The sequence below is a fragment of the Hippopotamus amphibius genome, chromosome 8 (assembly GCF_030028045.1).
Source record: "Hippopotamus amphibius kiboko isolate mHipAmp2 chromosome 8, mHipAmp2.hap2, whole genome shotgun sequence".
NCBI lineage: Eukaryota > Metazoa > Chordata > Mammalia > Artiodactyla > Hippopotamidae > Hippopotamus > Hippopotamus amphibius.
The window spans coordinates 7,379,110-7,401,503 of NC_080193.1; the positions used below are offsets into that span (position 1 = coordinate 7,379,110).

Genomic DNA, 22,394 nt, shown 5'->3' on the forward strand with positions numbered 1-22,394 from the left:
TGTGGGTTACTCTGGCATTAGCTGGAATCCTAGGTTTTCCCCTTCTCTGCTGTGTGACCTCAGGAAAGCTGCTTACCCTCTCTGAGACTTCTTTGCCTGCTTTTAAGTGGACACACACACCATTCATGCAGTTTTGTGAGGGTTAAACGTGTGAATGTTGGGGAAGGGCTGGGCACAGCCAAAGTGCCCATCAAATTGGGGCTGTTTCCTTGGTTCTGCAGAGGAAACATTTTAAAGCTGTTTTATGAAACAACCCCATCCTTAAAAATTCAAGCAACCTCACTGCTAGAATCTGAGCATCCTCCTGCCTCATGTGTCATCTCCCGTCAGGCTTGCCTGCCTGGAACGATGCTGGAACCCCATGCCGGGTTCTCCTGGCATCTGGGAGGAGGGTGGCGTGTCTCCTGACACCCAGCTTGACTCATGAACTCATTAGCATGGGTGTCAGGGACGCCTTCTCACCAGAGCGCTGTGGATCCCGGGGAAAGACTGCGGCCCTGGAGGGAGGGGGGCTGCTGCTGGGAAACCCAGCAGGCTCAGCAGCCCAGAGGGTTTTGGAGGCTGTGCCTCATTAGTGAGGTGCATTTTCTTTCTTTTTAAAAATATCTCCACCTTCCAGTATTTTCAAGTAAGCTTCTATTTTTAGCTTTTCATCTCAGAGGCTCAGTAGCTTGCATGACTCAGGATGCTTCTGATCACCCTCAGAGTTACTGGGGGAAATGGGAGCTGTATTTGCTTCCCGGGCTTCTGTAAAAAAGTGCCACAAACCACAGGCTTCAGACAACAGTCACTTCCTTTCTCATAGCTCTGGAGGCTAGAAGCCTGAAATCAAGGAGGCAGAAAGGCTCTGCTCCCTCTGAAACCTCCAGCAGGAGGATGCTTCCCTGCCTCTCCGCAGTTTCCAGTGGTCGCTGGCCATTCTTGGCATCCTTGACATGCAGGCACAACACTTCCATCTCTGTCTCTGTCATCATGTGACACTTTTCCTGTGTCTGTGTCTCTATCTGGGTCCAAATTTCCCTCTTCTTATAAGGACACCAGTCACCAGATTAGTGCCCACCTTAAGCTGATGTGACCTCATCTTAACTTGATTATATCTGCAAAGACCTTATTTCCCCAAAGCTCACCATTACAGGTATTGGGGGGTTAGGACTTCAACACTGCTTTGGGGGTGAGGATACAATTCAACCCCCAACAGGAACCAACCAGTCAGTGTGAACTTGGCCCAAAGGTCTGGGGACTGAGGAGGGGTTAGAAGCATAGACTACAATTCCACTGGGGCAGCCCTGCATGAGCTGGTGCCCTGCCACCCATGGTAAAATGATGGTGGGGCCAGGCTGGTGGAAGGGATGCTGGCCTTGGAGGTCAGAGCTCTAAATCTCAATCCTAGCTCTGCCCACAAAGAAGTTTTGTGACCTTAGTCATATTTCCCTTTGAGAATCGATTTCCTTTACACACCCCGCTCCACGCATACGTTTATATGTGGGTGTGTATATGCACATATACGCATTTACAAAATATATATATATATATAATCTATTAAGCAGTGTATTTTACACATAACTATTGCTATCTGTATTTCCTTCTGAGCTTTAGTGTCCTTCATGTATACACATACACACACACACACACACACACACAGACTGTACATATATATACACCCATATATTTACCAATACATATAACGTGCTTAGCACAGTCGATAGAGAACAACTATTGTTATTATCTTTAAAGTGGGGGCAGTTGTGTTCTATCTCAAGGTTATCCTCAATTGCATTTTATCTCCCAGATTCCCTTCAGCTCTGAAATTCTAGGACTCAGACTAAATTCTAGGACTCAGGCAGATGGCAACACAGGGCTGTGTGGTCCAAGATTCCCTGTTACTTGTGCAAACAGAATAATAAAGTCTCTCCTTTTCTGTGCAGAGCTTTTTATTTCAATGAATTCTCGCTTGTCTATATTTGCTTTAGTTGCCTGAGCTTTTGGTGTTATATCTGTGAAATCACTGCCAAGACCAATATCAGGAAGCTTTTCCCCTATGTTTTCTTCTAGAATTTTTACAGTTGCAGGTCTTACATTTAAGTCTCTAATTCACTTTGAGTTGATTTTTGTGTATGGTATCAGATAAGGGTCTAATTTCAAAGGAAACAGTCGGTGAGAGAAATCTTCAATGTACTGAACGGGAGAACATATTTGCAAACCATGTATCTGATAAGGGGTTAACTTCCAACACACACAAGGAACTCCTACAACTCCATAGCCAACAACCAAATACCTAATTAAAAACGGGCAAAGTACCTGAATAGATATTTCTCCAAAGAAGATATACAAATAGCCAACAGGTACCAGAAAGATGCTCAGTGTCACAGCCATCAGGGAAATGCCAATCAAAACCGCAGTAAGATACCACCTCACACCTGGTAGGACGGCTATTATCAAAGGAACAAAAGACATTAAGAGTTGGTGAGGACATGAAGAAGAGGGAACCCTTGGTGGGAATGCAAAATGGTGCAGCCACTATGAAAAACAGTGTGATGGTTCCTCAAACAATTAAAAATAGAACAAGCATATGATCCAGCAATCCCACTTCTGGGTGTTTACCCCAAAGAATTGAAATCGGGAACTCAAAGAGAGATTAGCACCACCGTGCTCACTGCAGCACTGTTCCCACTAGCCAAGATGTGGAAACGAACGTCACAGATGGGTGAATGGATACAGAAACCGTGGCATCACATACAATGGAATATCATTCAGCTTTGAAAAAGAAGGAAGTTCTGCCACATGTGAAAACATGGATGGACCTAGAGGACGTTATGCTGAGTGAAATAAGCCAGTCATAGAAGGACAAATACTGTCTGATTCCACTTATAGGAGGCATCTAAAATGGTCAAATTCATAACGTGATCCAGCAATTCCATTCCTGGGCATATATCTGGACAAAACTATAATCCAGAAAGATACGTGCACCCCTATGTTCATAGCAGCACTATTCACAATAGCCAAGACATGGGGATGACCTAAATGTCTATCAACAGAGGAATGGATAAAGAAGAAGTGGTACATATATACAATTGAATACTACTCAGCCATAAAAAAGAACGAAATAGTGCCATTTGCAGCAGCATGGATGGACCTAGAGGTGATCATACTAAGTGAAGTAAGTCAGACAGAGAAAGACAAATACTGTATGATGTCACTTATATGTGCAATCTAAACTACGACACACAGGAACCTATCTATGCAACTGAAACAGAAACAGAATCATGGACATAGAGAACAGACTGGTGGTTGCCAAGGGGGAGGGGTTGGGGGAAGGATGGAGTGGGAGGTTAGGGTTAGCAGTTGCAAGCTTTTATGTATAGAATCGATAAACAAGGTCCTACTCTACAGTACAGAGAACCATGTTCAATATCCTATGATAAACCATAATGGAAAAGAATATTAAAAAAGCATATATATATATATATATATATGTATAACTGAATTACTTTGCTGTACAGCAGCATTGTAAATCAACTATATTTCAATAAAAAATTTTTAAAACTTCATAGAACCGGAGAGTGAAATGGTGGTTGCCAGGGTCTGGAGGAAGGGAAATGGGGAAATTACTAATCAACAGGCCTAAAGTTCCCATTATGCAAGATAAATAACTTCTAAAGCTCTGCTGTACTACACCATGCCTTTGAGCTACTGATACCTTATAAGCACTGAAAGATTATGCTGAAAGGCTCCATTTGATGTTAGGTGTTCTGACTACACCTTCCCCCTTTTTGAGAAGAGAAAACAGGAACAGAGAAAATAAATCTTCCTCTAATAAAGGAATCACATGTCAATTAATGGAAATCTATAAAGCAGATGATGTGCACTTAAATTTTTCATTTATTTGGGTCTGTGCAATAAACCCCTTTTGTGGGCTGAGAAAGCTGAATTTATGGACTAGCACACGGGACCCTGGCCTTGGCTGCCTCATGAATAGAAGAGACAAGAAGGTCTCCCAAGGGTTTGAATGTGACCATGCTCACTTCTTTATCAGAAGCAACAAACATCTCCGTTATTCATTAATTATGTGAATTAACGCACGTGACTGCTCAGAATGGCACCTGGCATACAGTAGGTACTCAACAAGTACAGGCAGCCCTCATTTTATTGTGCTTCACAGATACTGTGTTTTTTACAAACTGAAGGTTTGTAGCAACCCTGCATGGTCAGATTAGGGTTAGCATTTTTTTTTTAGCAATAAAATGTTTTAAACTTAAGGTATGTACATTGTTTTGTTTTAGACATAATGCAATTGCACACTTACTAGATTACAGTATAGGGTAAATGTAACTTTTACACGTACTGGGAAACCCAAAATTATGCTTTGTTGCAATATTTGCTGTTATCATGGTGGTCTGGAACCGAACCTGCAATATCTCCGAGGTCTGCTCTGTATCTGCTTATCCAATGGAAAAGGACAAGGATTTGCACGCTTTTCATTTGTCTGCCAAACAGCCATGGCTTCTGTCCACCTAAATGGCAAAGCTGCTTGTCCGTGGCCATGAAAAAACTCCACGAAGCCTGTTCTGATACTTGTGAAAAGTGACAGAACACAGCTACTGCAGGAGAGAGCCACGTCCCTAAGTTACTCTCTGTTCATCACATCAGATGCAGACGAATTTACAACAAACATAAGCATACAATAAACATCTATTTTGTTGTTGTTTAAAGTTAACCTCTTGACTGCCTAACACTACTGAGAGACCGCAGTGCAGCTCTGGGAGCTCGGGCTGGCTGTGCCCTTCATGGACCTGCTCAAAACACACTTATTTAAGAGAGCAGTGCAGCGGACATCTCCAAACTCCAGCTACTGTGCGAGGCTTTGTTCCTTCTGTAGAGCCTCACGTGTTTCTTAAGCAATGGTCCGATTCCTGTCGGCACATCAGAAACCCTGGGGAGCTTTTGAAACTCAGGCTACGCCCCAGACCAATTGCATCTGAGCCTCCAGGGAGTCTTAAAACGTCCTAGATGATTCCCATGTGCCACTGAGGCTGAGATCCCCCAGACCTCTGCTCTCCACCTCCTCTGCCTGGTGAGAATATGTAGTTACTCTTCCATGCTCAGAGTGACCTCGGAAGTCTTTTTTCAGTTTTGACTGCAGAGAAGCCCCTAAAGTGTTTTTTTTTTTTTCAACCAAACGTTTGCTCTGAGGGCTCCACAAAGGAGGCCAAAGAGAGTTTACATCACTTTACTTACTGCCCTGTGGGCTGCTCAATTTTAAGCCCTTAGAGTCAGGCAGATCTGGGTTTGCCTCTGGCCTCCTTCTGAACTAACTAGCTGTGTGACCTGGGACAATGATTTCATCTCTCGGAAACTTAGTAATCTGTTCGGAAGACAGAGACAGGTACTGCCTAGCTCACAAAGCTACTCGAGGAAGAAGAGAGGGAAATCTGGTAAAGGACTCAGCACAGCGCCTGATAAACTTACCATAAATGTCAGAGTAGCCGCTCAATCCCTGTTAGCTATCCTGGTGGGACAGTAATAACCGTGAACGCCCCCGAGAGTGGGTGCTGCCCCCTAGCAGCCCAGCCCTCCACCAGGGGCAGCAAGAGGAAGCCAACTCATGGCTGTGTTCCTGGGGGCTCAAGCCAATAAAGAGGACTCACAAACGCAGTGGGGCAGGCGAGAGGTCCAGATGGGCGTGCCGGTTTCGCGGCTGTAGCAGGTCAGGAGGGAGCTCCCTTCCAGCACGAAGCCCGGGTTGCAGGTGTACTGGATGGTGGTGCCCACCAGCAGCACGGGGTCCGAAATCAAGCGGGTCGAGTGGTCCACTTCCCCGGGGTCGGTGCAGTACATAACTAGGCGGGACGAAATCAGACCAGGCGTTAGAGAGGGCCTGATGACCATCGGTTTGCTGAGAGCTACAGAATGATCTAGAACATTTCCTGACTTAGTTCTTCCCCCGTTTGAAAGACACTGCATGCGACTGGAGAATAGGCCAGAGCAAGAGAGATTTGAATTTAACTTCACTTTTAGGAATTTGCCCAAAGAAAGGTCCACATCAGGGCCCAAAGACTCACATAATACAAGGCTGCATGTTGCACACAATCATATTATATTTGCAATGGTTAAAAAAAATAAATCCTTTAACAGAGGAAGAGTTAAATATCATGGAATGACCATTCCATGAAATCCTGACCAACCACTGACGGGAACAAAGTGCCCTTTCTCACTGCTTTCTTTGTAATACTTGACTATTGGAAAAGAGGCGTCCATTACATTCATTCATTCATTCACTCATTCACTTGTATGGCCACACCGCATGGCTTGTGGGATCTTAGTTCCCTGACCAGGGATTGAACCCCAGGCCCACGTTAGTGAAAGCACAGACTCCTAACCACTGGACCGCCAGGACAGTCCTAAGTGCCCATCACTTTTAAATTAAAAGGCCAATATAGATACAAGGAAAGTTAAAAAGGAATGAAGTATGGAAAAGAGAGAAACAATTGAGTTTTACACTGACAATTGCAATGCAACACTTTGACGCATGGTACACTATTGTTAATATTTATCCAGAAAGGAAACATTCTGAGGCTAAATAAAACCTGTTTCTCACTGTGTTGCAAGAATAAAAATAAAAAGAAATGAAGTAAATGTGTGCAATACAGATGTCTGTATTTCTGAGTTGGAAAAAAGGCCATCCATATGCAATGCAGTTTCTAGAAATTGATGCCTATCATGGTAAAATATCTATATCTGAGCTATTTCTACATGTGTATCTATATATATCTCGACATACGCAATACATACACACATACGTATTTGTGTACTTGTGTAACAGACGCATACATACATATGCAACTGGAATAAAACAGAATACACTTTTGAGAGTGGCCTCATTGCTAGAGAGCAGATCATAAGGGATTTTCACTTTCTACCTCGTTACTCTACTACTGCTTGATTCCTATAAGTATTTGTTACTTGTGCAATTTTAAGATATGGTTATATAGTTACATCTTTTCATGTCAAGAGTGGAGCTTCACCAATGAAAGGTGGTAACAACATTTAGGGACTTCTAGGTGGGACCCCACTGTTCTAAGGAGGTTCTTCTGCTCTCATTTCACTAGAAGAGAAGCACTTCAGTGGGTCCGTTGTCTTGAATGCAGAGTGAGTGTGGCACCCAGCCTGGGAACATAAACATGCAGACACACAGGGGCCCAATACACATTTATTTGCTCTACTTTTCTTGGCAAAAATTGAGGCACGTGAGGGGACTCTCCCATAAAGAGCTAATTTATGTCCCCTCCAAGCCTTTAAAATGTTTAAAAAATAATAATGATGTAGATTGCATTAGTGGGTTCGTGGTGGGTCTCTCTGTGCATCTCACTGTCCTCTCTTTTTTTCTTTTCTTTTTTGGCTGCACCACACAGCGTGCGGGATCTTAGTTCCCCGACCAGGGATCAAACCCACACCCCCTGCAGTGGAAGCGCAGAGTCCCAACCACTGGACCGCCAGGGAAGTCCCTCACTGTCCATTTTTATTTTCTATCACAATCCACACACATACACACACCCCACGTTCTGTTGTAGAACAAATCAATGTATTCGTGTAGCTGGTTTTGTGAATCTCTAGCAAGTTCTTTCATGTTTCCCATCATTACGATTTTCCATGATGTTGGAATGTTTATGATAGGAATTGTCTGTCCCACACTTTCCTTCCCTGATACCTTCTTTCTCTGCTCACATTTAATACTTCTTCCTGGGCAATGGGTGCTTCAAGTCATGCTGAACAGATCTACCAAAGTATCACCAAGGATCTAAGCATTCCCAGTGAGAAGGCTGTAGACTAGAGCTTTATGTAGGAGGTGGGAAGAAATTGGACGGGGGGAGAGGCCAAATTTAGCTCCCCCCTGCTACTAAGACATCAGTATAGAAACCATTAGAGGCACTTCCTGTGCTACCCCTCTTTAAGATGCTAGACTCAGCTATCACCAGACATGCCTGGCCCTTACTTCCCTCAGGAGGCAGAGGGGACTGGGAGACTGGGCTGAATGCTGTCTGGATGAAGTCAGCTACCTACCAATGTCTACTTCACTAGAAATGCAAGAGAAAGACCACTGAAGATTTAGAAACAGGAGAAGTTTTCTTGTTTCTCTAGATACCTTCACTAAAGCATTGTCAGAAAATTCAAGCTACTTTTTAAAAAAATTATCATCGATCAAACTGTTTCCATTTTGGAAATTTTGAGAAAATAAAATGTGCCTTAAAAAAAAAAGCCGGCTACCTACCACAGGGGTTTCAAACTGGGGCTCCAAGGGCCAGCCTGGATTTGTTTTGCGTGGCTGCTGCAGCTATTTTAACGACTTGAATTTGAATGATGTTTTTACACAGGCTACATACGTTCCTGTTGACCACAGTCCATACCATTCCCTAATGTTTCACACCCAGTCTGCTTTACTCATCTCCATTATCTCCCAGGCTTCTGAAAGCACCTGAGTCTGAGATCCCTGCCCTTGGGCTACAAAACGACATTGGTGAACAGCACTGGTGCACTGGTGGACTAGGAGAGAGGTCATATTCTACATTAAGTAGTTCCTCTGCATCCACACAAAAAATACTTCATGGGAGGGATTTACCGTCTAAAGACCTAGAGGAAAACAACAAGACTATTCTTACTTTTCTCGCAAAATGGGGGGTCGCTGCTCCAGCTGAGGTCCCACTGGCAGGTGAGGGTGTCGCTCCCCACGATGTCATAGCCGGGGTCACACTGGTAGGTGATTCGGGCCCCTCGCACGAGCTCCGTGTGAGAAGTGGTTTTCCAGCCATTCTGGATCTCGGGCAAGTCTGAGCAGGAGTCATTCCTTGACACCTCTTTAAAACAAAAACATCATCCTTAGATGGGGAGGTGGCCTTATTGTTGGGGGTTCCTTTTATGAACATCAGAGGAAAGAGCAAGTAGAAGAGAGAGCCTCTAGAAATAAGCCGCACAACTTCCGAAATCCCTTAACCTGCAGGAACTCTTCTCTGGGGGATTTTACAATGATTTCTTACAATTTTGGGTGTGGAACCTCCAGCCCCAGACAAGCCGTCAGAGGACAGCAGCCCCAGCTGACATCCTGACTACACCCTCATGAGAGATCCCAAGTCAGGACCACCCAGTGTGAACGCCTGGATTCCGGACTCACAGAGACCGTGAGATAGTAAACGTTTATTGCTAATTTGGGGGGGGGGGGTCATCTGTTACCTAGCAACAGGCGGCTACCATCCTCAGCCTCGTCCCAAGAACGTCCGTAAATCTATGGGTTTGGTGGGTTAGTCACGTCCGTTTTTGTAATGCTGATTACGATAAACACTTAGGTATTAAGACAGAAATAATTATTGGTTGCATTCTTCAGATCACATCACCTACCGTCAGCAAACATTAACCACACTCCAGAAAATGCTACACATGGCTTATCATCACAGAGTCTTCCTCTGGAATAATTCGGTTTTCCTCCTGCAAACCTTTGTTACTAAGGTAGCAATCCAAAGCCCACTATTATTACTCTCGCTTCAAAGTGCCCACTGCACAGATTTTGAGAAGAGAGCTAATTATGCCGTATAATTAATTTGAGGCTCTTATGTGCTTCTGGGGAAAGCAGAGCACCTCCACTGTCTGCAGGAAAGTCATTCGGAGAAACAAGCAATGGCTTTTCCTGGGATTTCATCATGATTTTATTTGGGGGAAGGAGATCTCCTGGGTGTCTGCGAGAAGAAGGGGAGTGGGAAATGGCTTCTAGAATTGCTTGGTGGGGAACAGGAGCCTCTATTTTTAGGCCTTTGAAAAATCAGTCAAGCCCTGGATTTGGGACACAGCTGCAAATGCTCAAACTCTGGATGAAAGAGGAGAAATGGGGGCAAATACTGGATATGTGGTCTGCTTTGTGCCAAATGCTTTGAGACTGAGATGTGCTTGTCCAACTTTTCTTTCTTTCTTCTTTTTTAAAAATATTTATTATTTATTTGGCTGCACTGGGTCTTAGTTGAGGCACGCGAGATCTCTAGTTGTGGCATGTGGGATCCAGTTCCCCGACCAGGGATTGAACGCAGGCTCCCTGCTTTGGAAGCGTGGAGTCTTAGCCACTGGACCACCAGGGAAGCCCTATGTGTGACTTTGCAATACGAGTTGACATGGCTACACATTTCCTTGGGAGCTCCCGTCTCCTCCGTGGCGCTCATCACGTGTGCAATTACTCAGCGGCTGCCACTAGGCATCAGAGCCTTGACTCAAATCTTGGCCCCCCTGTCTACTAACTGGGTGGCTTTGGCTAAGTCACTTAACCTTCTGTTCTTCAGTTCCCAGACGTCACCCCCAGAGACCCTGATTTAGGAATCTGCATGTTAACCAAACACACCAGGTGGAGCTTCTAGAATTATCTGTTCCTATGAACCCTTGCTAACTTTGCTAAGCATGAGAAAACCGGCCCAGGAGTCAGAGAACTTCCCTTCTAATCCTCTTTATTTTAGAAGCTGTGTGACTCCAGTCATGTCAATAAACATCTCTGAGCCTCATTGTCCTCCACCATAGAGTGGAGACAAGAATCACGACCCTGTCTATCCCTAGAGGCAAGGTGAAAACTCATTAATGTGCAGGATATGAGAATAACACTAAGACGAGTTATATGGATTTATCGATTTGTTTGACTAAGATGTGAGTGCCTACTATGTGCCAGGCACTGGGATATATGGATCTGAAGTCATGATTCCATTCTCACAGTCAAGATCAGCACCATGGTCTAACTTTTGGGCAAAAGAAATACCCAAATGCACTGAATACATGCCACAACTTTCCAGGCTTATGCTCATGGCAGACATCACTAATCAATCATACCAATCTCTTGCTTTGAATCAAGCTGAAACCTCCCAATCCTTTTCAACACAGCACTCCAGGGAGCCACCGTCATTTGATTGGAGTTGACCTACCACATAGAGCTTATTTATTATCCTGGGATTAGAGGAATAAACACACAGGTGACCAACATCACTTTGAAAAACACTGCTTACTCATCTCTGCTTTTTAATTCCCTTCCCTCCCATGCACTTGGCCACAGACAATAGCAAAACATAAGAAGCAGTGAGCAGAATGGGTCTTCGCTTCTGCCTGTGCAAAGGAGAATTACGGGAAGTCAGAACCACGTAGGGCCAGGGTTCCTATGAAAGGTTCTGACAGCAGCCAGAGCAGATAAGACGCGGCCACTTTCCAGAGCTGCGGTCAGACCTTGAGATCAGTGTAGGAGCTTTAGAATTCTCTAGATGACAACAGAAACCCCTAACCCTTCCATCTGATCCTTCTACTGGATGGGAGTTACATCTATGTCTGGTTAAATCTAGACCCAGGGTAGCAAATACCTCTCCCATGCCCATGACAGACATCACTAATCAATCGTGGCATCCTTTTCCACTGACTTCAGGCATGGCCTCCTCTGAAATCAATACGGTCTTCAACACAGGTAGTCACAGGCAATTGATTGACATCAAAATTAAATACAGAGGCCCACTGTGCTTCTCTGTGACTATGTGCTTCTTTAATAGAAATAAGAAAAAAAATTGAACTGTTCTCTCTCTCTTTTTTTTTTTTATTTTTTTTAATTTTTTTTATTTTTTGGGGGGTACACCAGGTTCAATCATCTGTTTTTATACACATATCCCGTTGTTCTCTCTTTTTGTGTTACCTGTATTAGCCAGGTTGTGTACCCTTGGGAAGCGCTCTCTGAAATCCTGTGCTCATCAGCATATGATCCTGATGTTGTCTGGTAATGGGACTCTCTCCCCCATTTTCACTAACTCGCTCAAGGGCAGGGAGAGAATTCTATTCATTCCTGTATCCTGATGCCTAGCACAGGGCCTAGCATGAAATTTGTGAAACAAACTCTCTGGAAAATGGAGATAATGTATTTGAAGATGAAATAAAATAATGTGTGTAAGAGTACCTGCCAACTGAAAATTGTCACATGAATCTAAGTTTCAGCTTCAATGAACAAGAGCACCTCCTCTTCAAGATATTGCCAAACTGAACACTTGGCCAGGCTGTCTGGCCAACCTTGGGCAGCCTTGGACAGAGTCATATTTCTGCCATCAAGCTGAATGCAGTTTTGCAAGACTGACTAAGGCACCAGAGGAGACAAAGGAGCAAAACTATGACCTCATCTTCCAGTAGGGAGGGAGGTGGAGAGGAAAGGTCTAAGGAGACAGACTGAAGCCAAGTCACCAGAAACTCTCCTTCCAGAGGCAGCTGACTCCAGAGGGCCCCTCGCCCGGACAGCCTCTGCCCAGGGCATCACCCAGTAAAGAATGCATGCAAAGTGGCAGCAGTAACACTCTGAAAATACTTAGCATCAGAATCAAGGGTAAAAAGGCCCCTGAGATACATAAAAAAGAAGATCAACACCTATGATAGCTTCTCTGAGAGGTACCTGCAGAGCAGGGCAGGGATGGAAAGTGTCCACCAGCTGGGAATAAAAAAAAAGCAAGGGACTTATTTTCACATGCACGAGGCTCCTTGAGACCACCAATAGTCAGGGAATAGCTTGTTTTCTGGAGGCAGGAGGAGGTACAAAGAGAACACTTTGTATTGGCTAGAGATGGGCAAATCTTCAAGCCAAGGGGAGGGAAGAACCAAAGACATGCAATCTTGCTCAAGCCAGAGGGTCTTTGGTGGCGGGGGTGGCAGCGAAGAGACTTGGCAGGATCCATCCTCCTTTTCCCGGTTCCATCTTGGAAATACAGATGTCAACCTCTTCCCTGGGGGGTGCAAGCGAGTCCCCTAAGTGCTGGTTGAATCCTGCCCATTGAAGTCTTCATTAGGGAACCACCTACCATCCTGGATGCCAGAAGGCATTAGGTCTTGACTACCCCCTTGTGTCTCCCTGGTTCTCTGCTGTTGCCAAAAATACTGGGGGTGGAGAAACCCTCAGAGCTGGGAGCCAGGAAGCCTGGGTGTGAGCCTCAGGTCCAGCCCTAATGATCAAGTCCCTTGTCCTTGGTGGTCCAGGGCTTCTTGTGCTGTGACAAGACAGGACTGGACCAGACATTCTGTTCGTTCAAGTCCCTTCTGGGGCTGGGATCAGTGGGACTTCATGGTGTTCCGGTCCCGACTGCTGGGACTAGGGTGCACAGCTTGGATTAGGGTGGTGGGCACGGAAAGATGGAGAGAAGTGCTCGGATCTGAGACATACTGTGGCAGCAGAGTTGAGAGGATGGATTGGATACGGGGACAAGGAAAGGGGAAGCAGCCTGGGAAGCCAGGAGACCTGTGGTTCCACCTCCTGGCCTGGGCAGACAGCAGGAGAAGCAGCTGGGTGGTGGTGGGGGGCGGGGAGACAAAGAAATAGTTCTGTTTTGTCCATGCTAAATCTGAGATGCCAATGAGACACGCAAGAGGGTAGTTAGCAGGGAGTTGGAGAGATCTGGAGTCACGGGAGAGGTCAAGGTTGGAGGTACAAATTAGGGGCAATGGAATACAGATAAGCATTGTTGTAAACCATGGGCCTGGATGAGAGCACATAGATAGAAGGCAGGACAGGTCCAGGATGGGACCCTCCAGGGTCTAGAGCTTGAGCAGAGGAGGGGGATGGAGCCAGGAATGAATAAGGGGGAGTTTCGGGGTGGGGAGCGAGGAGGGAAGGTTGTGGGTAGATGAAATAATTAAGAAGCGGGTACTGGATGATCAAGTGTGAATTCAGTTTGAACTTTATAGCAGGATTTTTTTTTTTGAAGATGATGGGAAGAGAATAGGTTTGGAAGCCACATTGAGCAGTAAGAAAGAATCTCTTGCATCTAAAGTATGAGAGAACAGTATGGAGGTTCCTTAAAAAACTAAAAACAGAGCTACCGTATGATCCAGCAACCCACTCCTGGGCATATATCTGGAGAAAACCCTAATTCGAAAAGATACACAGACCCCAATGTTCATAGTAGCACTATTTACAATAACCAAGACATGGAAACAATCTAAATGTCCACTGACAGAGGAACGGATAAAGATGTGGTACATACACACAATGGAATATTAGCCATAAAAAGGGATGAAATAATGCCGTTTGCAGCCACATGAATGGACCTAGAGATTGTCATACTAGTGAAGTAAGTCAGACACAGAAAGACAAATATCACACGATATCACTTATATGTGGAATCTGAAAAAAGGGTACAAATGAACTTATCTACAAAAGAGAAACAGAGTTACAGATGTAGAAAACAAACTTATAGTTACCAGGGGGTAAGCAGGGAGGGATAAATTGGAAGATTGGGATTGACATATATACACTACTATATATAAAATTGATAACTAATAAGGACCTGTTGAATAGCACAGGGAACTCTACTCAATACTCTGTAATGGCCTATATGGAAAAAGAATCTAGAAAAGAGTGGAGACATATATATGTGTAACTGATTCACTTTGCTGTGCACTTGAAACTAACACAACATCATAAATCGACTACACTGCAATAAAAATTAAAAATAAATAAAGTAGGGAAGGTGGGAGAGAAAGGGCTGTCTTGGTTGGATGGGGCTGCAGGGGAAGAAGAGTCCTTAGGGGAGAGCCAAGCTTCAGTTCAGGTAAGACGGTGTAGATAATGCTTTGAGAAACTGCAAATGTAGAAGAGTGTGTTGATGATATAAAATCCCAGCTGACTGCAAATGAAAAATGATGAATCTTAAAGTTAGGAGACATTATCTACTAAGTCCTGATATCGACCCTGTGGAGGAAGTACCGCTATTTCCATTTTACAGATGATGAAAAGGAGGCTCAGAGAAGTTAGGTGACTTGCCCAAGGTCACAAAGCCATTGATGACAGTGCTGGGACTCGAACTCTAGTCCTTCTGACTAGAGAGACCAACATCTTAAAGAAAAAAAAAAGTATATTTCCTGTGCCAATATATAAAAAAGCCCATGTAACACAACACCCCACAAAAGGGAGGAAATCGTCTTAATTTGCATCTAAACACAAAGACAAAAAGTGACTGGCTGGAATACTTACCTATGTAGTTCATGATGAATCCCTGGCCCTTCCCAAAAATGAGGCCGGCAGGGTCCGAGTGGAACTGGATGGTCAGGTCTGGGGTGGATGAGTACAGCTTCTGGGGGCCGCTGTTTCCAAGGTACTGGCCCAAGACATGGGGCATGACCTCATCACCATCGTAGATGGTCAGGATGTCGCTGTTGCTTAGGTTCAGGCTTGGAGGGCAGAGAGAAGAGGAGGGCTCTTGTGAAGCCGAGTAATGGGCATTCAACAAGCTTTTGATTTACTTTTCCAGGCAACACTCATTTTCTTGAGATATACTATGTGTCAGGTGCCAAGCTAGGGGGTGAGGGAGGCTGAGACGGAACCTGTGAACGGGACGTGCGGGTCCTTCCTCCGAGCATCGCACACAGACCTGTGCAGGGACTGGGCTTTTCAAGACTCTTTCATGAAATGACCCTCCCCACGTGGAGCTCACTGCAGAGTCATGTGCTGCATTGTCAGTAGAAGTGCCTGCAATACCCAGTCATTAACAACCTTCTCCTGGGTGAAACTAAGTGCTGGGCGTTGAGCCACCTGCTGGGGGTGTGACATGGCTCTTCCATTTTTCTGTGATGCAGAACAAGCTGACTGTTTGCTAATGATAACTTGCATCCTCGCATAAGGTGAAATGATCCTTCCACTTATCATGTGGCAAATTCCTCAAAATCAATGAGGTTATCTATTGTGATTAGGGGATGGGACAGAGGGACCTTACTCAGGAAATATGCTCCCACCTGCCATCACTATCCAAAGCATCACAGGATGATACATTTTTAAAGACCCAAATGCAAGAGATACCGTGACATTAAATATTTGGACGGTGAGGGACAGTTAACAATCCAGAAAGCACTCCAATACAACACAGAAACCTGTGCTATGTTAGGTGTGCCGGATAAAATACGGCACGGAAACCTGTGCTATGTCAGGTGTGCTGGATAACATTGATCTCTGATTGTAGGACCTCCAGATAATTCAGCTTCGGCTGCATCCATCATGGACAGATATTAACTCACACCTCTTCCCTTCCTTTCTCCTTCTCCGCTTCTCCTTCTTCCCTCTTCTGTTATGTCTTTCTCCTTTTCTTGTGTCCCCTCCCTCATATTTCCAAGGACCTCCTATGTGCCAGGCACTGTGCTGTACTCGAAGGACACAAGGAGTCACAGAGCAGTGGTCTGTTTAGACCAGAGAGCCAGGGATTGGGGTAGGAGTTACAATCAAGGTAAGTGCAGAGAAGAGTGTCTAACTCAGATGGGGGGCGATATGGAGGCCTCCCTGGAGGAGGTGATGCTTGCTCTGGGATCCTCAAAAAAGAGAAGGGGACCACAAGACAGATAAACAGGAGGTGGCGGGTGGGGGAAGAGGGCAGTACCTGAGGCAGAGGGAGGAAGGGAGAGGGGTTGTGACTCCCCAAGGAGCTTGTCACTTGCCTAGTGGTCAGTGTGCCCGGCTTTGGGTACAGATGTGGGAGCAGGAGTCAGACCAAGTTTAGGTCGTTTGGATGTCATCTTGCTGGGGATGGGAGACATTAAAGGATGTTAAGCAGGAGCATCCTGACTGAGCAGTTCACTGACAGAGGAGAGGCGTTCCAGGAAACTGCCTTCAGCGACGTTCCTGGAACTGATGCAGAACGACAACAGCACCCTCCGCCCGCCGCCCCAGGTTCATCCAATGCCCAAGGGCAGTGTTTGCTGCCACTCCAAGAGCGGGGAGGAGATGCAGAAACCACCCACGTTGGTGCTTCCAGTAGCATGAACACAGCAACAGAAACACAGGCACACTGCTGCAGGTCTGTTTCCAGAGGGCAGGGGATGTGTTTCATCCACCACAATTCCTCACGTCACGTCGTCCAAGCAGATGGCTTAGGGAGATTCTAATTGCCCCCATAACCTCCATCAGCTTCCCCTGCACCACCCCCAAACATCCTCTCCTAACAAAAGCTGTGCGCTTGCTTTGCACACATGACGTCAAGACTAACCTCCTGGACTCCACCTACCCCTTGCCCGTTTCCAACTAGGCGACAGCCTCTAAACTCCTATTACATTGACATTCTGGAGTCACCACCTTCTCTTGCACATAGTAGATGCTCAGTAAAGGCGATGCTGTGCAAGAGCCTGCCGGAGAGCCTATGTGACAACAGAAATAGTACGGTTGATGTCGGTTCTTGAACTATGGGAGAGCCTCTTAACTCTAAGTACCACGAAAACATCAATAGCTCATGAAAGTGCTGGACTAGGCTAGTGTGAAACACGGTAGATGGCAGATGTTTATTCCGCAGGCTGACTCCACAGCCGACCTGCTGGTAACAGTGGGTCACAGACAGTGCAGAACTTGGCCTTATTCGATCATTCGTTTCAATGATCTCAACACAGCAGAAGCATCTTCAAGGGTGCAAACAGCGTTCATTTTCAAACCCCAGCAAAACTCTCTGTTCTTTCTAAAACAGGAAAGAGCAATGCTCTGGAAAGAGCACACAGTCTTGGAAATCAGAAAGCTCTGCTTTGATTCCTGGTTCAACGCTTTCATGGAGGGCATGTGGTTTTTCTGAAGTTCCTTGTCTGTGAATGGGGCTTAATGTTTCCAGTTTATGTCATGGGCTTTCAGAGTGAGGTAAAGCATGCAGAAGACCTGGGATCAGATTCTAGGCTCGCTGATAGCACCTGAGCAAGTCTGGTCAAGTCATTTGAATGTTATGTCTTGTTGTAATGTTACTATGGGCATCACCACCACCATCACCACCATCATTCTCTTTCTGGATTGCCATTTACACCAAATGACATCAGATGACTTAAGTGTGTGATTCTCAACTAGAGGTGGTTTTGCCCCTTGGAGACATTCAGCAATGTCTAGAGACATGGTTGTCCCAACTGGGGGGGGGGTGCCACTGGTGAGTTGATGTCAGGGAGACTGTTAAACATCCTACAACACACAAGATAGCCTCCTCCCACAACAAAGAATTTGGACCACAATTATCTGGTCCAAAATGTCAACAGTGCTAGGGCTGAGAAACCCTTACTTATATGAATGCCTCTGGTGAACAGTGTGCAACAAACGATTAAATGCAACTTCTCCTGTCATCCTGGAATTTCAGACAAATTCCCCTAAGCTAAGAATAAGCCAGTAGGGACTAAGCATTCCTTAGGGATAGGGACAGACATGCCATTGATTAAGACTGGGTTCTCCAGAAGTACAGCCTGAGCAAAGATGTGTCTCTTGAAGTCTGGCTTATCTGGGAGGCCACCCAAGGCAGCCCTAGTGGGGAAGTGATATGGGAGGACAGGAAGGGGCCAATGCACGGTGCATAGATGGGCGGGTTCCATCGTAGGCACTGGGCTCAGTCTTGCAGGAACTGTGACAGATGGTGCAGAACATACCCTGGGGGAGAGGGAGCTGGGATATTTATCCTCCAACTCCCATCCCTCATTGGCTGAAGGTTGCTACTAGGGCTACTAAATGTCCAGCACTTCTGACTTGCCTACATGGTACCAGAGAAAGACTTCAAGTGAAGAGGACTGCAGGAGGAAGCCATCGTGGGTGCATAGTGGCGAAGGCTACAGGGCTTGGATAAGATAGCAATGGCATCTGGTATCACCATCTATGCAGCTCTTTCAATCTGAGCCTTTCACCCACCTCTAGCTTAATGTAGACAAAGAATTCACTGGGCCATCAACGAGGCTTGCAGGAGAGCCTGCCTCAAGGGGCAGGTCACTGTGAGAGGGGAACCCTGGGGAGCGGAGAAGGTGTATCACCCTCATCTGGTGAAGAGGGCTTCAAAGAAACTCTTGGTAGCCTGGCAGGTGTCTTTTGGGGTGGGGGGTACAGTTTGGGAAATAGTGACTGCATTTGATGCTCACCAAGAAAAGAGTATGAGGGGACTTCCCCAGCAGTCCAGCCGTTAAGACTCTGCTTCCACTGCTGGGGGTACGTGTTCGATCCCTGGTTGGGGAACTAAGATCACACACGCTGTGTGGTGTGGCTAAATAAGGAAATACAAAAATAAAAGAGTAATGACAAAAAGCAGCTTAGAGCTTCCTGCCTACCTGGGGGCAGAGCAAAAGGAGAAAGGGGGTTACTGGGAGTGAGCTGCCCGTCACTGACAAGAATGGAGATGCTTCCCAGGTCAAATGTGAACTCTGATGAAGGCAGCCGCTGTGTGTCTCCTTAAAAATGATCCCACCCTGAAAGAGCAATGGAATCCAGCAGAGGGGAAGGTCAAGAGCATCCAGGCTCTGCCCATATCAAGTATTCCCCATAAGAGAGAGGAAAAAAAAACCGAGCATTCTCCACCTTCCACAATATGACACTGTGGTGACATCTGGCTGTCTTGTGAGACGGAAACAGCCCACGAGTTCCTTTCTCACTGCAGAATTCCCAGCCCGAGGGAGGGAGGAGCGAGCTTTTGAAAACGAATAATGTTTAGCGCTGTCTGATTATCAGACTAAACTACACTTGTTAGGAGCAGAAGACCCATGAAAATAAAGCTTTTACCCTGAGAAGCAAAAGAAAAAAAAAAAAATGGACAAGGTGCGTGAAGGGCAATGGGAGAAAGAATATAGTTACTCTCCCCTGTACCCTTCTGGGTCCATCTCTTTGAGAGGCTGGTTCTAATGATATATACAAATTCTGGTCATTCATTTTCCCTCCTGATCCAAAGACGAGCCTGCGTTTTTGCTGGCCCATCCAGCTGTGTGTGATATACTGAGGACACCCAGGGTCCCTGCCACTGGGCCATCCTCAGCAATGGCGAGGAAAACGCAGAGACTTAACGGCAGAGAGACTGGCCACAGGGCACAGCGGGGCTTTCTGTGGAGGACGGGAGAGAGATGTCAGCCAGATACAATCCGAGGAGGCGCCGAGAAGTCAGGATGTCCGTGTGACTCCAGAACTAACGGGAGATGGAGTGGTTCTGGCAGGCAGGTGGGTTTGATCTGATTGGAATTGGGTGTAGCAAGTCCCCCGCAGGGAGAATTCCACAGGAAGACAGAGGTCCCCAAGGCTAGCCCCTGTCTGCACCCGCCCCTCTCAGATGCCAGGGGGAAAGGCTTTCCTTGGGCACAGGGTCTTGAGCTCCTGCCAGAAGACCTCAGCCTCTGTGTCTCCTATACGACAAGCCAGCCCTTTCTCCTTCGTCTCTGCCACTTGCTTTTCTCTATCTTTCAGCTGGACTGTGGGGCAGGACCTCATGGCTTCCTAACTCCATCCTTCTCTGGCCCCAATCCCTCTCCCATCAGCAGTCGAGTAAGTCCTTCCGAAACACACACCTGGACCCCTCACTTGACAGTCCAATAGATGAGCAAACATGGTCTATTCCTATCATGGAATATTACTCAGCCGCGAAAAGCAAGGAAGTACTGACACATGCTACAACACGGATGTGCCTTACGAACGACGCCAACTGAAAAAAGCTATGTGGCCACGAAAGGCTACACGTTGTATGATTCCATACATAAGAAATATCCAGGAGAGGTAAATCCATAGAAACACAAAGCAACTTGGTGGTTGCCAGGGGCTGGGGAGACGGGAGAGGAGGATGGAGCATGACTGCTTAATGGATACGGGTTTGTTTTGGGGATGACGAAAGTATTGTGGAACTAGGTACGGGTGGTACTTATACAGCACTGTGAATGCACTAAATACCGCTGAACTGTATACGATACAACGGTTCACGTCATGTTATGTGAGTTTCACCTCAATTTAAAAAAATGCCACCTCATCTTAGGTAAAGTACAAACTTTTGATCCCAGTGTCAAGGCTCTGTGTACCTGTGTTTCCACCCCCTCGCCTCCCCACAGTCTCATCTCTCCAACCCAATACTCCGACCCAAATATTTTACACTCCAGCCGCACGGAATTAAGTGTCAGTCTCACCAAAGAATGGGGCCCTGGGCCACCTCTGAGGCTGTCAACATGCTGTTGCCTGGACTGTGACTCCTTCCTCAGCCTTCCCCCGTAGACCTAGGGGATCCCCCCGCCCCCTCTCTTCGTCTCCGTCTTCCGCGATTTGCTCGCAGAGCTCCCCCCCAGCCCCTCGCGTCGGCGCTGGGGGCCCCTGTATGCTCACCCCTCACACGGAGCTCAGCACTCACACCCCAACGGTCTGGGCGTGCGTGCACGAGACCGGAGGCTCCCTGAGGCCGGGGAGCATGGGTGTCTGCTCACGGCTGCGTCCCCAGCTCCGGGCACGGTGCTGAGTGTGTGCTGGCTGAATCAGCGCCAGCCCAGGGCAGACGTCCAGGTCTCAGCCTCAGCTCCCACCCAAGGTGGACTGTGGCTCTGATCCCATCTCTGCCTGGGACCCTGACCCCAAATGGGCTCTTACCTGTACCAGCCTTGGGAGTGGGACTCTTCTGGTCCTGGCCGCTTTCAGCACTTGCTCCCAGGGATTAATATGAAAGCCCTAAATGAGGGGAGCTGCCCCCCAATGATTTCTTCTCTGCGTGCCTCCTGGAACCCTGTGGCCCACGCCCTCCATTCTTAGATACACAGGTCACCAGAATCAAGGCTGATACCATGACACTCCTACATGCCTGATAAGCCCCTCCAATGTCAACCCATGACCTTGACCAGCTGGCTTCTAGTTCCCCTCCCTCTCCCACCTTGATCCTGCTCCGGGCACATCCAGAGCTCATCCAGAGCCTGAGCAACCATCTGCGGGCACACCATCCACTGCTTCCACTTCCGAATTCCTCTGTCAACTCCTCCCTGGGTCAGAGCCGTAAAAACACTGGTCCCGTGGTGTTTTGGGACAAAAGATCTCCCAAAACCTCATTTAGCTTTTGAACAACAACGTTGCCTACTGAATATTAAGCACTCAAACAACATCAACCCTGCAAGCTAAGACCTGCTACCACCCCCATGTTACAGATAAGGCTTCTCTTGGCCAAGAGAAGCCACCTGCCCAAGGTCATGTGGGAATCAGATTCAGGACGCAAACCTGAGTCTGTCGAGCCAAAGCCTGAGATAGGAACCACTATTTTATATGGCGTTCCATGAAAGCCACATAAACGTGTCCAAAAAGTACCCAGACAAGGACCTACTGAAAAAAAATACACATAACTGAATCAATTTGCTGTACACCTGAAACCAATACAACATTGTAAATCAACTATACTTCAATTAAAAAAAAAGTGTGCCCAGGTTCAGTCTTATCTCAGAAAATGCAAATTAAAAATGACAAACCCAGCGGGATGAGGAAGCCCTGTTTCACTGGCCCCTGTATCCTGATGCGCCTTTTGTTCTCATGAGGTCATTGTTAAAGTTCATTTGAATATTTCCTCTCTCTACAGACTCCCTGTTTAAAAAATATTTTGTCCCCTGAACATTTTACATTTCTTGGCAAGAAATTTGTTTTGTTTTGTTGCCAATCGCGTATC

At 46.4% G+C, this 22,394-nt stretch overlaps 1 protein-coding gene across 1 annotated transcript in view; it reads right to left on the reverse strand.

The window, feature by feature from the left end:
* SEZ6L (seizure related 6 homolog like) overlaps positions 1 to 22,394 on the reverse strand; it is a 129,826-nt gene that overhangs the window by 19,926 nt on the left and 87,506 nt on the right. Inside the window, exons 10-12 of the mRNA XM_057746458.1 lie at positions 15,002 to 15,198; positions 8,655 to 8,849; positions 5,646 to 5,837 (exon numbers count right to left, since the gene is read on the reverse strand). Coding sequence (XP_057602441.1) covers positions 5,646 to 5,837; positions 8,655 to 8,849; positions 15,002 to 15,198 — 584 coding nt within the window. The remainder of the gene's footprint in view (positions 1 to 5,645; positions 5,838 to 8,654; positions 8,850 to 15,001; positions 15,199 to 22,394) is intronic.